The 12,112-nt window shown below is 45.9% G+C and overlaps 1 protein-coding gene across 1 annotated transcript in view; it reads left to right on the top strand.

Annotated features, from left to right (window-relative positions):
- The window catches only part of LOC100539298 (inner centromere protein-like), a 50,203-nt gene extending 43,630 nt beyond the window's left edge, over window positions 1–6,573 (top strand). The window contains 8 exon segments of the mRNA XM_031553476.1: window positions 349–416; window positions 419–459; window positions 1,692–1,802; window positions 2,144–2,271; window positions 2,484–2,562; window positions 3,458–3,568; window positions 5,554–5,698; window positions 6,244–6,573. Of these exon segments, the coding sequence (XP_031409336.1) occupies window positions 349–416; window positions 419–459; window positions 1,692–1,802; window positions 2,144–2,271; window positions 2,484–2,562; window positions 3,458–3,568; window positions 5,554–5,698; window positions 6,244–6,449 (889 nt within the window). The 3' untranslated portion in view covers window positions 6,450–6,573.
- Window positions 6,574–12,112: the final 5,539 nt, after the last annotated feature.

The following is a 12,112-nucleotide window of genomic DNA, read 5'->3' as shown; positions in this document are numbered from 1 at the left end:
TTTTTTTTCTGCCAGGCAGGCAGCGTTGCTATGCCATGCTTTGTGCATCCCGCCCAGAAGGAACGTTTAGTAGATGATGATCCCTGGGCACCTCGAGCAGGGCTGCTCATGGCTTGCTGCAGTAATAACTGCTGATTTCTGGTGGCCTTAATCCCACACATGAGCTGAGGTTAAGCTCAGACAAAGCAGTTAGAGCAAAATCATTGTTTTCTCATGATCCATGGCAGGCTGCTGTGCTAGGAAATGAACCACAAACTTAAGTTACCACAGTAGATCGTTGTTCCCTTGTCATCCTCTGTGTTAGAGCAAACAAAGCTAACAGGCCCCTCTTTTACACACATTACTCAGGAAGAGGGAAGAGCGACTGAGGAAAGCACTGCAGGCTCGAGAGCGAGTGGAACAAATGGAAGAAGAAAAGAAAAACGGATGGAACAGAAGTTTTTACAGAGTGATGAAAAGGTTAGAAGCCTGACTAAGCTTTGAGCCATTCAGAATAATGAAATTATCACAATGAGCTGTGAGACCAAGCGGGTGCAAACAGGCCACTGGCATGATGTGTGCAAGCACAGGGTTGCTGCTCACGGTGACTAATCAGGTGGTGGGAAACTCTGCATCTAAAATAGATTTTGAAATTCTCTGTCTAACAAGGAGAGGCTTTTGTTCTCCATACCTCTGCAATTCTAAACATTCCTGTTCTGGCATGCAATGTCTATAGTGCTCTGTGTTCAAGGAATGTGGCTGCATCCCTTGACTGTCCTGTGAACAGACCCAGCAGGTGAGACAGTGTCATCCAGTTGTTTGCACAGCATTACAGACAGTGAAACCACAGTGGTTGCAGAATCATGGCAGGAAGGAAAAGCTACCAAGTGAGTAAGGAATGCTCGTGATTAGTAGATGTGGCAGCAGCAACAGTGTGTGTTTCATTTTATGTCTGTTTTTAAGGCTTTGTCTTCTCCTTTTTTTTTTTTTTTTAAGGTACAGGTAGAAAAAGTATGCCAGGATCAGCCATTGATGGCTATATGCAAACTGTTGCTGCTTTTATACAACAGTGCAGGTTCTTCAGAAATGAGGGAGGCTGTGTTAAGCTAACCTGGATAGAGCTCCAGGAAAATATATGGTTGCTCACTTTAAGGAGTAGGCTAGACTGACTTTTGGAAAAGCTCAGCCCTAGAAAAAGAAGGAATCATGCTTCCTTCAGGACATGCCAAAACCTCAGCAGCCAAAAGAACATGCACCCCTGGCTAGCCTGCTCCTGTGCACATGCTAACACACTGACTGGGACAGCTCAGGCAAAAGCACAGTATCTGGGGCTCAGGTTTCAGGTCCTCAATTCATACTGCAGCTCAGCTGCAGCATACAGCATTTTGAGACAAAACACAAGATGCTAGATGCCCTTGTTCTGCAGAGAATCACATACAGGGTGAAAGTTTGTATTTTGTATATCTGTAATGGCTCCTGTGCTCTTTTCTTCCAGCACTCCAGGTGGTGGGTTTCTCTTCACATGACCTGTAGTAAGTGATGGACTTGCACGAGGTTGGTGCTAACTACAGCGCACGTGTGCCTGGTGCTAGGTTCTCAGTCTTATTAGAATAAGACTGAATGCCAGTCTTCACACTTAGGAAGCTCTCCCTATCCTCCATTTGGTAAAGACTGTGAGGGGGTGGTGGAGCAGATGCATGGGGCTTTTTCAGGTGCGTCTTTCACAAGTGCGGGAAGAAAAGGGGTCTGAAGAACGGAGCAAGAAAAAGCTATCAAAGAAACCTTGGGAAAGTGATGTGCGGAAGCAGAAAATACTGAAGTTGGTAAGAACAACTCTAGATCCCTCCTGCACGTAGAAAAGGAAAGGAACCCATGCACTGATCTGCCTGGTTGCACAGGGAGCAGTTACTGCCAGGAGCCACGGGGATTTGGGGAAATCGAAGTATCTGCTGCAAGGTTTCTGTCTAGACAGTTAATGCTGGATTTGAGCACCTGGGAACTCGTGGAGACAGAAGGGAAATACTGCCCAACTGATACTGGGTAGGCTGTGGAAGATAAGAAGAGAACGTAATGAGCATGACTTGTCTCAAAGCACTCATTTCATATCCACCCCATCTTTCCCGACTTGAATTGGAGGGTTACAGATCTGTTTGTTCTTCTTCAGGAGGAAGATGAACTTGAGCAGCAAGAACTGCTGCAGAAAAGGAGAGAAGTTGAAGTGGAAGAAAAAGGAAAAGTTCTGGAACTGAAAAAGCTGGTAGAGCAGCAACAGGTGGAACAAGTGAAGGAGAGGTATTAGCCTGTTTCTATTCTGGAGAGGGGGACTTAGCAACAAGCATGGTGCAGCAATAAATATAAACAGTATTTCTGCAATTGGGAATCTGATGTGAGTGTCAGGTGATTCCAAAGGTTTGGGGTGCTAAAGCAAGAGCCTATAAGAAAGCTAGTGGGGGGGGGTGGAAACATGCTTTTCTGTGTAACTAAACTGTAATTTTGTTTCCCAGGGATCTCAAACAACAGGGGAAAGAGAAGGCCCCCTATTCACAGATGGAGTCCATGGTGTTTACTGATAAAAACACAACGGTGAGGCATTACAGTGGCTTGTGACAAATTCTGTTGTAAAGCAGTGAGGCATTGAACATGCAGACTTCATTATTATTATTTTCTTTTTAAGAACAAAGGCTTTCCAAGTCCTTTGTTACTTCTTTGTTTCAAGGTTAGCTATTAGTCAAAGGTGCTTGTTGCAAAATATCATAGTAATATTTTATTTCCACTTTAAATAATGCCTCACTCATCTGCCTTCTGCACTAGTTTAAAACATAATCAAAGTCCCAAATGGTACCATTCTTGAGGATAAATTCTTCTTTTTTGTTCTGACTATGCTTAGTTTAGAAGCTGTAAGCCATGGGCCTCCTATTTTTGCTATATAATTTAATGAAAGTTTGAATTCCAGCATATAACCAGCAACTGGACTGGTTACTGGTTACTATACTGGGGCATAGTGAAGCTTCTCCAGGTAAGAGAGAAGCTGAATCTAATTTAGAGTGGCTACAGCTCTTCCCCTTGTTAGCTCTTCTCCCCTGTAGAGGAGAGTGGCAGATGAAACACCTGGATCGAATGGTTTGGGTTGAAAAGGAGCTGAAGTACTGCAATGCTTTCCTCTTTATTAGGAGGAAGGAAGCCCAAAACATCTGCACAGCTGCTTGGGCAGTAGAAGAGAGCCGAGCAACTGCAATCCACTGCAGTGACCTCTAATAACTAGCTGAAAGTGATAAGAGTGTGGGCTCTAGAGACTTCACTGATCTGAATCTGAGCCAAGACAGCTGTCACTTTATCTGTGTGATTCTTAATTTCTTCCCCCTCACCCTGCTGAAGACAAAGGAATAGAGAATTTCTTCAGAAAATAAATTCCACAGATAGCCTGCTTGTTTTGCTTGGGTGAACATTAATGAATAACTTAATTCTTATATCTTGACAGAAGGGAGATGGTCTGCAGGAGCCCCAGCAGCAGCTGGCTGAAGAGAAGAAAATCGAGCAACCAGAATCTTTTACTGCTGCCTCCAGCACGTGGCTGAGCAAAACTGTGAAGGTGAGCTTCAGTTCAAGTGGAGCCCTTGAAATGGATCTGTGGTATCTGATTTGCTCTTATGCTTTGTTGTTAACCTGCTGACTTATTATTTGGCTGTGATGAAGAAGGTGACCAGTAGATGAAATCCTCAAAATAGACTGTTGGGGTTTAACTGAAGTTGTGTAGAGTGAGGATGGAGAAGTTTTTCTTACCTAGTACTTGGCTGAGAGTTCAGCACAGGAGAACATGAACGAAAAGCAATTGTTTTCTCCTTGAAAAGATGCTGGAAATGACCACAGGATGGCAGCACACCATGAGGTGTCAGTTTAGCTTGCAGGCCTTCAGCTACACGGTAGCAACACTGATTCAGGCTTGCCTCTGAAGTCTATTTAACTGCTTAAATCTCCAGATGCTTGTTTGGACTTGAACTGTTTACTCCTGAAGTCTGGAGGGGTGGAGAAAAAGCTGCTAAAAGAGTCAGGCCTGTGTATCCCTTTTGACTGTAAATGCCTTGGTCAGTTTTCCTGTGGCTGACTTTATTCTGTTTGTCAGAGTTGTAGAGAGTGAAAATCAGATCTGCTGTCAAACGTGTATGGGTTTGAGCGATAGAGCAATGTGCAAAAAAAAAAAACAACCAGAAGAGGCTTACAAGTCACAGAATACAGTGACTGCTTTTGTACTTACACAGAGTAAATAAGCACGTCTGTTCCATTATTCCTGTACTTGGATTAAATGCAAAGAATGCTGCAAAAAGAACAGTGGAGGTGAACAGTCCTCTGGAGGTAGCTGGTCTAACACCTTTGCTCAAGCAGGATCATGTAAAGCAAATTATGTTGGACTGTTTTCAGACAGGTTTTCCTTATCTCCAAGAAAGTTGTCTTCTCTGGACAACCACAGTAAAGAAGCATTTCCTGGTGTTCAGACAGAACTGTCTGAAATTCAGTCTAGGCTGCTGCCATTGCCTTTTGTACTATTGCTGGGCACTGAAAAAGAGTACTTGATTCCACCTTCTTTGCACCACACCTCTGTGATCCTAATAGGACTGCAGCCCTGCAACTGCAGCACGTCACTGTTTTATCAGGTTTATTCTTCCTACTGTGCTCTCCACTGTACAGACACTTCAGAGAGGTATGCCAGTAGTTTGTGGCAATATCTCCATAATGATGCTTTTCCTGGCTTGTCCTATGGTCAGTACTTCTAGGCGTTTCTGGACTACATGCAACTGTCAAGTCTTCTAGACATTCCCTGTTCTTCACCACAAGGGCAGCATGTTCCTCCAGGCTTTGTCTTGTGTTATTCTGACCTGCAGCTTGAAAGTGAAACGGAGCCCTAGCTCCATCTTCACCAGATGCTGGCAGGCAGTTCTCCACAGCTAGAAAGCTGCAGGTTGAGCAAGCAGCTGTGTGAGTTCTGCAGTTTGCAGTTCCTGCTGTGGTACACAGTTCTGGGCTTGGCTTTCATCAAGACATGGTTTCAAAACAGATCTGAAAAAAAAAAAAAGCCAGAAGGATTAGAAGGATTTGAGCACTTCTGGAAATTTCAACCCAAATTACATGTCAAAAAAGAATATTACAAGTGTTTCAATTCCTGTGTAGGTGAAAATTTTCTCTTATACAGTTGAGTAACCTTTCTGCTCTCCTGTTTCTTGAACTAGGAATGAAAATAAATGTTTATATGAAGAACCTGCTCTAGAAGGTCTGCTGTCAGTTCTTGTTTCTGGCTACCTTTACTTTAATGCTCCTTGCCCAACATAGGGCACTGTAAACCTCCCTCTTAACTCATGGCTTTGGGTTAGTGTGAGGGTTCCTACCGTAGATACATTAGCACCATATTGATGTGGGATCTAATCTGGGATCTTAGTACAGCCTGTTTGTCTTGCTAATGCCAGAGCTTTGAGATGCCTGCAAGGGGTCAGACTGGGTAAGCCTGCCCTGGCAAAGCAAACTCTTCTGTCAGGCTGCAAGGTATGTTTGCTGCTCTCATAAATATTGTCTCTGTGGTTTCAGAAATCTATCTCCACATCCTGCTTAGAGCCTCCGAAGGGCACAAAAGAATCCAGGTCCCCCAATAACTACGGGATGGATCTGAACAGTGATGATTCCACAGATGATGAGAACGAACCTCGGAAGCCTGTCCCTGCCTGGGCTGATGGTAGGTGCCATGTTTGGTTAGTCTTTTAATTCCTTCCCTGGGAATTAGGAGCTCTCCAGATCTGTTCAGTGTGATCTCAGCTTCCTTAAAGTACAGTTCAGGAGTGTGAGACTTCAGCACTGTTGGCAGCTGCTTGGTGAGAGGGGCTGGATCTGCTTTCTTGCAAGTGCTGTTGTGTTAAAAGCTAAACCAAAGTTCTGCGTGTGTTTGGATTCAAGGGTGTGAGAGAATGGTGTGGGCTCACTAGTTTGAGGCGTCCCTCCCCCTGCGGTAAACCAAGGTGTGGCAAGTTTGGGGTATTTCTAGTGTGGTGACAAGTGATGTAAAACAAATGTTGTTGGCAACCCGGAGATGGATGTGGTGCTTAAAGCTTTACAGTGAGCAGGAAGACTGCTTATCGCATTCACTGTGCAGGTTGCAGTGTTTGTTTAGGGGATGTGGATGAAGAAGAGTAACTGTCTTGTGGGCTCTAAGGGAAAGGAGACCTTAAGCAGAGCACTGAAAACTTACTTGAGTCTGCTTCTCTGATATGGTTGTTTTCATAGGGTCTCAGCTTAATCAAGCCATTCTGCACCAATACTATCATCCAGTGAATGTTGACCAACTCTTTGGGTTAATAGCAAGCCCTAAGCTGGAAGATATTTTTGGCAAGAGCAAGCCTCGGTATTTCAAACGCACGAGCTCAGCAGTTTGGCATTCCCCACCTGGGCCCAAATCAACTTGTGGCATAGCTTGCAACTTCAAAAACTGAGAAAACACAAATGGTTTTTGGATAGTGTGACATATTAGGTTTTATTTTCTTAGCATGCAGACTGCTTACCATTTTAAACCTTTTTGTACAAAAATAAAACATTGAATAAAGTCCATCGATGCTTGTTTCTCTCTTTCCTCCTACTAAACTAGGATGATGCTGTAGCTGGTATGCTCTGAGACTGGCTGTGTTTTGTGCAAGTACAGATGTTTGAAGAGACTATATTGCTCCATTACGTATTTCCTCAAATCACTTGCAGGATCTTGCCCAAGAAAGCTATGAAACTGCTGTGGGGATAAATTTTTAAAAATCAATACCAGGGGAGGGGGGAAGGGGTTGTAATGTTTTCATAACCTATTCTGTACAACTGTTATGTGTTTAACAATGCTTCTATCCACCAGTATCTTTCTTTCAACCCTGCGTTCTTCTGATCTTTTGTTACTGAACCAGAATCTTTTTCTTCATCTAGAAAAGTCTGTTCAGACCCTATAAAAAATTTCAAAGTGTCCTGTAATTGGCTTGGCTTTTCTCATGGAAAAATGGAAGCAAAGCTAAGTTCTTAGTGCTGTTTTCCTAAGAGGCTTGAGGATACAGTCTTGCTTTTAGGCCATAGTCAGATTTGTTTTAAAGCTGTGACTTAGAAAAAGTAAGCAGTGTTTTTCTTAGGACTGCGTTGAGATCATCTACTCAGTGCCCCCTGCCTGTGCACACCCAGGGCTGTGCTGAGTGACAGCAGACTCCCTGCAGTGCATCCGGTGGCTCTGGTGCAGGTTGCCTAGGGACTGGTCTTGCATGCTGGGCAAGCTGCAGAGCATCCAAAGCTCCTGCAGAGCTGCACAGTGTTGGCTATAGCTCCATGTTATGCATCTCACTGTCCTTATTGCCCCTGGGGGGCAAGCCCATGCAGTGGCTTGGTAATGGCAATGATGCTCAAAGAGCAGGTAAACTAGTTAAGCCCTGCGGAATGTAGTGATGAGGAATATATGAAAAGGGAAAGTCTCCGAGTGACAGCCAAGTCCCACATTGGTCATATTAACCATTCCTTCCCTTCTCTTCAGTTCTCCTTTCTTGGGCTGTGTTCACGAGTACAGCAGAGAGTATATCATGCCTTAGGTGATACAGGGTGGTACTCTGGGATCTCATATCTCAGGCCAGTAGGTGCAGGGCTGGGGCTTGCTTATTTCTGGGTGATTGTTGCTCGAGTGCCTAAGATTGAGAAGAACATCCCCACTCCTATTCCAGTTCAGCCCTGCGCTGCCCAGTGCTGGACCAGTGATGTATGTTTTCCATGTAACTGAATCCACAGATTACCTCATTAGATGCAGCCAAGAAGGCAGTCACTTCAGGATCCTGGTAGAGGAGGAAGCTGGAGGTCAAGCTCTCATTTGGGGCTGGCTGAAGATGCCTGTGTGGAGGAGGAATGAGGTTTCCTGGCAGGATAAAACGGGCTGTGATTTGACATCAGGCTTGGGGAGGAACTGGTTCCATTTCAGCCCAAACTCTGTGCCAGAGCAAGCAGCATACATCAAACCACAAACTTGACTTTCTGATGTTGAGCAGGAAGTTCACCAGGAGTGCCTTTGCCAAAACCACAGCTGCTGTCAGAGCATTTCAACTCTGAGACAGGTAGTCACTAAAAGACATGAAGCAGTTTCAGAAGTGGCTGGGCCAAGAAGGTGGCTGAGTCCTGCCAGGCTCTGAGGAAACCTGGGAGGTCTGCTTCCCACTGCAGCCCTAATTTAGGCATCATGCTGGTGCCATTCATTCATCTTTCCTATGATGAAAGCTGGAATTGGCAGGGTGACTGGAAAACTTAAGTGGGTTTGTGCTTAATCAAGCTAGCTGTTTGTGTAGTGGTGCTTCTAGTAATGGGAGAGAAACCAGAGTCATGGGCCTGGTACCATCCCTGAGGGGGATGCCTTGATCTTGGGAGGGCCCCAGAGCGTTGCTACTGACCCTAGGAATGAGTGGAAATATTGGAAGCTTCATCAAAATACAAACCATGATAAAAAACTACAGACAGTGAAGAAAATCCTTGGCATCGAAGGTATGTTTTGGTGTGCTCCCAATCCCAGGGACCAAACACTGAAGCTTCATGTATTTTTCCATTGTTTCACCCTAGTTTTCTGCACCTTCAGCTCTGTTCCTTCCCTTCACAGAGGAGGAGGTCCCATCTGGATCTATAACATGTATCTCAGCTCCAGGTAGTAATTCCTGTGCTCCTCAGGAGGATCAGCCCTGAGCCTATGCAACCAGAGCCTGGCAATGCATGTTGGAAGATACTTTTAGCATTACAAGGATCTCTTCCAAATCTGATGTGCATGGTATCTGTAACAGCTGTATCTGGTTTTGTTTGTTGTTGAATTTCCTTGTTCGCATGTCCCCGGGGGCAATGATGCTGAGAGCAATTCCAGCTCACTCCAGAGTGAAAAATAAAAATCTCCCAGCTGTAAGTGACAAAATGCAATGCAAATCTCCAAGCTGTTAGTGATAAGATGCCAAAGTGCAGCTGCAGGGCAGTATCCAGCAGTAATGACACAGTGCTGTAGCACGTGAACAGGAAGCCAAGGCGACTGAGCAGCATCCACCCTACTACAGAATAAGGGCTGGGACAAGGAGCTGATGTTGTGTGAAAGGGTAAGTTGAATCCACCTCTGAGAGATTCCCTCTTTCTAAGCTCATTGTCAGGGCTGAGTACCCTGGTGAAAAATACAGCCCCTGCTATGGGATGGCTCTATCCCTTCCCAAGAGTACTGTAACTCTTCCATCTGAAAATGAGTTTTCTCTCTTATAGTCTTGTAGTAGAGACTCGTTAATGTAAAAATGTGGTACCAAATTATATCTAGGGAAAGTGCAATAATAAGGGGCAGGCCCCTTTGACTTACAGTCTATGATGCCTCAAGCTATCTTCAGTATCCATAAATAGGCTTCATTTTTTTTCTCCCAAATGTAGGCTCAGCAGAAGAGTCAAAATACATTCCTGCAGCCTTTCAGATGGTACGCAGAGCATCCTTGCTGTGCCAGCAGGGATGGGAGGAGCTGTGACCTGGGCCGGACACTCGCACATGCCCCAGCCCCTGCTTTGCTTCCTCCTGTTGCCCTCCAGCAGCTTCCTGCTCTGTATTTTCATAAAGCTCCTAGCAACAGGTGAAAGCGCTGTAGTCAAATCCCACAAATTCCTTGTCTGATGCCTACCATCTTACTCATGTGTCTGTGCCTCCTGGGAGCACATCAGTGCTCTCAGATACAGGGTTTGATTTTTTGGGTGGTCCTGTGTGGAGCCAAGGATCCTTGTTGGGTCCCTTCCAACTTGGGATATTCTACGAACTCGGGGTCTAGCCTTGGGTCCTCTGCTTTCCCTGAGCAAAGCAGCCACGTTGCAGAGCTGACTGTGCTCCAACGCCACTATCAATCATGGTGTCCAGGGCAGAACCCTCAACACAGCAGTGCAGCACAAGGGTTTTGGTGTCTGTCCAGTTGGCCTTCTCCAGTTGCCTTGAAGGAACAAGCCTCCTTTCCTGTAGCTCTTCATGCATCCCCCCCATTCTTAAAATCCATCTATGAAAAGGCTTCAAGGGCCCAGAGCAGCAGTGCCAGGGGGAGACCCCCAGCTCTGTGTGACTGTGTCACTACCTGAGCCACGTCCCCACAAGGACAGCACAGCATAGCATCCTACCACGGGGAAGAGGCTGCTCCACCTGAAAGTCCCAAGTCTGGCTCAAGCAAAAAGCTTCAGAAGCTCAGGCAATCTCAGGGCAAAGGACCCAAAATATAGCAGACTCTGCCAGTACCGCTGTCAGGGGAAGGGGCAGGAGGGGGAGTAGCCCTGAGGCTGAAATTCAGGCTCAATCGAGGCTCCTCCCAGCAATTGGCACACTCCTGGCAATGAGGAACAGCTGTAAGCAAGCGTAGCTTTTCTGAGACTGAACCTGCAAAAATGAGGTAATGACACGCAGGGCATGAAAAGGAGAGCAGCAGTGCCCCATCTGCAGCTCTTGTCTGCACAACAACCTTCAGTTTTGATGCCATTTGTAGATAAAGGCATTGCAGGAAGGAAAACCATCTACTTCCTTACTGAAACTACAAAGGCAAATCCGACAGGAGCAAAACCTGCTTAGCTGATTACAAAGCATTTAGAAGTTGTAAAACCCTACCTTGGCACAAATGCGCTGTGCTGGGCTCAGAAAGCAGATTTGGGTTCTGGCTTTCTGCCACCAACTCGTAATTGCAAAAAGTGTCAGCCAAACTAAAAATGTCTTTTGGATGGAAAGAGACCCAAAACAAAGTCAAACAAAGCCCTTTGTAAGTATTGCTGTCCGGATCCTGGCAAGATCCTATTTCCTTGAGTCCTAATGGCATTCTGGGCTGGTGTAAGCTTATTAATGGCTGTAGACTACTTAAATAGAAAAGAAAAAAAAAAAAGTAAAATAAGAACTAGACTAGAGCACTGAGTTTGATATTGAGGAAACTGGACCAATATGCGTTTTATTACTTATATACTTTCCTTCTCCTCTCCACAGCTTGAGCACATACACTAAATGAAGTGGGCTACTAGGTGATTCCCATAAAAGAGATGAAGCCCATCCTGAGCATGAGGTGAAGTCATTGAGCTGAGCTCCCAAAGCCCCTGCAGGCTCTGAGGGATGAGCCTGGCTGGCGGCTGTGGGTGCACTGCCAGTGCCTTCCCAAAACAAGCAAAGGGAGAAAGCAAAGTTGGAGCACTGATCTGAAAAGGCAGCACTCTTCTGCTTGTGTTTTTATGCCATGTGTGCATGTTTTATGGGACTGGGCTCTTGCAAGAGGACTCTGGTTGCCTTTGTTGGTTGACCTGGCAAAGAACAGGAGGATGAAGTGAGAACACTGATGCCTGTCTCTAACAGCAGGTTGCATCTCATGGAATTTCTTAGCTTGGAAGGGACTTCAAAGGTCATTGAGTTCCAGCCTCACTCCCGTGGCTACAGCTGCCCCTACCAGATCAAACTGCCCAGGGCCCCAACCAACCCAGCCTTGAGCACCCCAGGGATGCTTGTGGCCATCTCAGTGGTGCCTCTGTGATGTTGCAGTGAGGCTACTTAGTTGTCACCGACCTCTCCTGCGTTGTGGAAGACAAAGAGGCTCTGAGCTCAGCTCTGCCAGTCGGCCTTGACGGCCATTAACAACCAGCCTCAATCAGGGTTATTTATTCATTAATTTGCTGCAAATGCAGCCCTAAATGGTGGAAATCTCCGTACTAATAGTTGCTCTGGAAGAGATTTGCAGCCAGGCACGGTCTTATCTCTAATTACGTGTCTGGCTGAGCTGCATCTGGCTCCGGGGATGTCTGGTTGTATTTGGCTCCTGGAGCTTCTCTTGAAACCCACTGGGACCCCGGGCAGAGAGCAGTGCCAATTAATACCCACCACAGGGAGAGGCAGCCGCGCGCCGTCTGGCTGCGAGCTGTAGGCGAGGGGGAGTCGTCCCATGGGGAGCAGCCGCCCCGGGCATCCATATGATGCCACAGGGATACAGAAATGGGGTCGGTGGGGCTGGGAAGGAGGCAGCTCTGTGAGAACAGTAGGAGAAAATGAAAGAAATGGGAAAAATACACAAGCAGGCTAGATTTTGAAAGTGCCTCCTTTAGAAAATGTCATACCAGTGTTGTTGCAGTGTTTCCAGAGCATCTT

The sequence above is a fragment of the Meleagris gallopavo genome, chromosome 5 (assembly GCF_000146605.3).
Source record: "Meleagris gallopavo isolate NT-WF06-2002-E0010 breed Aviagen turkey brand Nicholas breeding stock chromosome 5, Turkey_5.1, whole genome shotgun sequence".
Lineage (NCBI taxonomy): Eukaryota > Metazoa > Chordata > Aves > Galliformes > Phasianidae > Meleagris > Meleagris gallopavo.
The sequence above is the reverse complement of the archived record's forward strand: the minus strand, read 5'-3'. Positions and strand labels throughout refer to the sequence as shown.